Raw genomic sequence first — 1,785 nt, 5'->3', positions numbered from 1 at the left:
ATCAGTTAAAACATATCGACAATTTTTGTCGTTATCCGCATCTCGCACAAAAACAATATAACAAGCCAAATAACAAAACCATAATTTACATTTTGGTAAATGAGCTAATAAATGGTTATGAACCATAAAATGTTTTCACTAGAATATAATGACTAGTAGGTACTAACGGTGTTTACCAAAGTTACTGTTTTCGAAATGATAACATAAATTTCGTTTAACTACATCAGCCATATTAAATGAATCTTACTCAAATAAAGCAATTTATTACTAAATACGAGAGAGTATTTTATTGGTCGACCCTCCAACGGTGGACTCGTCCCCAATTGGTTTCAGTGTAAACCTCTGAAAACGACAGGCGTTAACGAGGGGGCTTGGCTCGAATTGCCATTGTTCTGCTGCGGCCAATCGCCGGCCGCCGAGGCGTGCACTGTCGGTTTAAACCCACTAAAGGAAAGAGAAGATCAGTTCAAACAGTTGTTTAGCAGAAAGCAGAAGAGTTGTCAGTTGCTGTGTTTGTTCAGTGAGTTACTAAGTGATATTTGAAAATGCCTAGGCCGTCTAGGGACTCCTATGGCGACCAGAAGCCACCGTACTCTTATATATCGTTAACTGCGATGGCTATATGGAATTCACCGGAAAAAATGCTACCCTTATCTGAAATTTATAAATTTATCACGGACAGATTTCCATATTACAGAAAAAATACACAACGGTGGCAAAATTCCTTAAGGCACAACTTATCTTTCAACGACTGCTTTATTAAAATTCCTAGACAACCCGACAGACCTGGCAAAGGAGCATATTGGGCATTACATCCTGCTGCTTTTGACATGTTCGTGAACGGAAGCTTGCTACGGCGAAGAAAGCGCTTCAAGTTGTTAAAAAGTGACAAGGAAATATTGGAAAATGAGCTAGCAGCCCTAACAAATATAAATAGGATATTTTTCTCGCCCCCGAATGCTCCTGTGGACGTAAATCCTGCGGCTCATCCGACGGTAGTAGCTCCACAACCTTCGCCGCCGATTATTACGAAGACTCCTGAAACTGCCGTCACGTGCATAAGGCCGAAAAGGTCCTTTACTATAGAAAGCTTAATCTCTCCAGACAAACCGACGCCAGTGGTTCCTAGTGCTACACACATCGTACCCCACGTTCATCCCTGGATGTTATCGACGTACGACTTATCGTTTACTAATCCAATCCCCCTAATGCCCCCTTCTGCAGCTCATTACGAGGCTTATGGACTTGCTTCTGCTGAAGAACTATTTAGAGTTTCACAGTTATAAGAATTTAAGTGATTTTGTATAGAAGAGTTTAGAAGATATTTGGAAGGAAGCTGTAACTCTGTGGGAGTTCTAAGACTGAGTTGACTGTTGTAAAAGTACGTACTTTTGTTGTGATCTTTTTTTGTATAAGTATTTATTTTGTTGGTATTATAAATGATATTAAATTACAATAATTGTTTTTGTTATATACATTTCTTCATCGTGCAATACAACATATTTAAAAAAGTAATAAAAATTTCTCGTTGGTGCATTTTATATTAGATTTTTTCCTTACAAAAACAGATTTTTATTAAAAGTTAAAAGAAATTATATCTATATTTATAATATAATAATTTAATATTTTAAAAATCGATTTCTTAAGCATATTTTACTTCTACCATTGTCTAATAGACATCTGTAAATGCCATTTAAATATTTATAAAATGAATAATAACAGATTTATTAAATAAATTTGAATATTAAATAAGAATTTATGACAGTTAATTGACGTTATATTAAA

The 1,785-nt window shown here is 35.6% G+C and overlaps 1 protein-coding gene across 1 annotated transcript; it reads left to right on the top strand.

Annotated features, from left to right (window-relative positions):
* The first annotated feature begins 488 nt into the window (after positions 1-488).
* Positions 489-1,493, top strand: LOC140446730 (fork head domain-containing protein FD4-like). Its single transcript, XM_072539321.1, has one exon. The coding sequence runs from the start codon at positions 546-548 to the stop codon at positions 1,284-1,286; it is 741 nt and encodes a 246-aa protein (XP_072395422.1). The 5' UTR covers positions 489-545; the 3' UTR covers positions 1,287-1,493.
* Positions 1,494-1,785: the final 292 nt, after the last annotated feature.

The sequence above is a fragment of the Diabrotica undecimpunctata genome, chromosome 7, assembly GCF_040954645.1.
Source record: "Diabrotica undecimpunctata isolate CICGRU chromosome 7, icDiaUnde3, whole genome shotgun sequence".
NCBI classification, from domain to species: Eukaryota; Metazoa; Arthropoda; class Insecta; order Coleoptera; family Chrysomelidae; genus Diabrotica; species Diabrotica undecimpunctata.
This window is presented reverse-complemented; position numbering and strand designations above follow the sequence as displayed.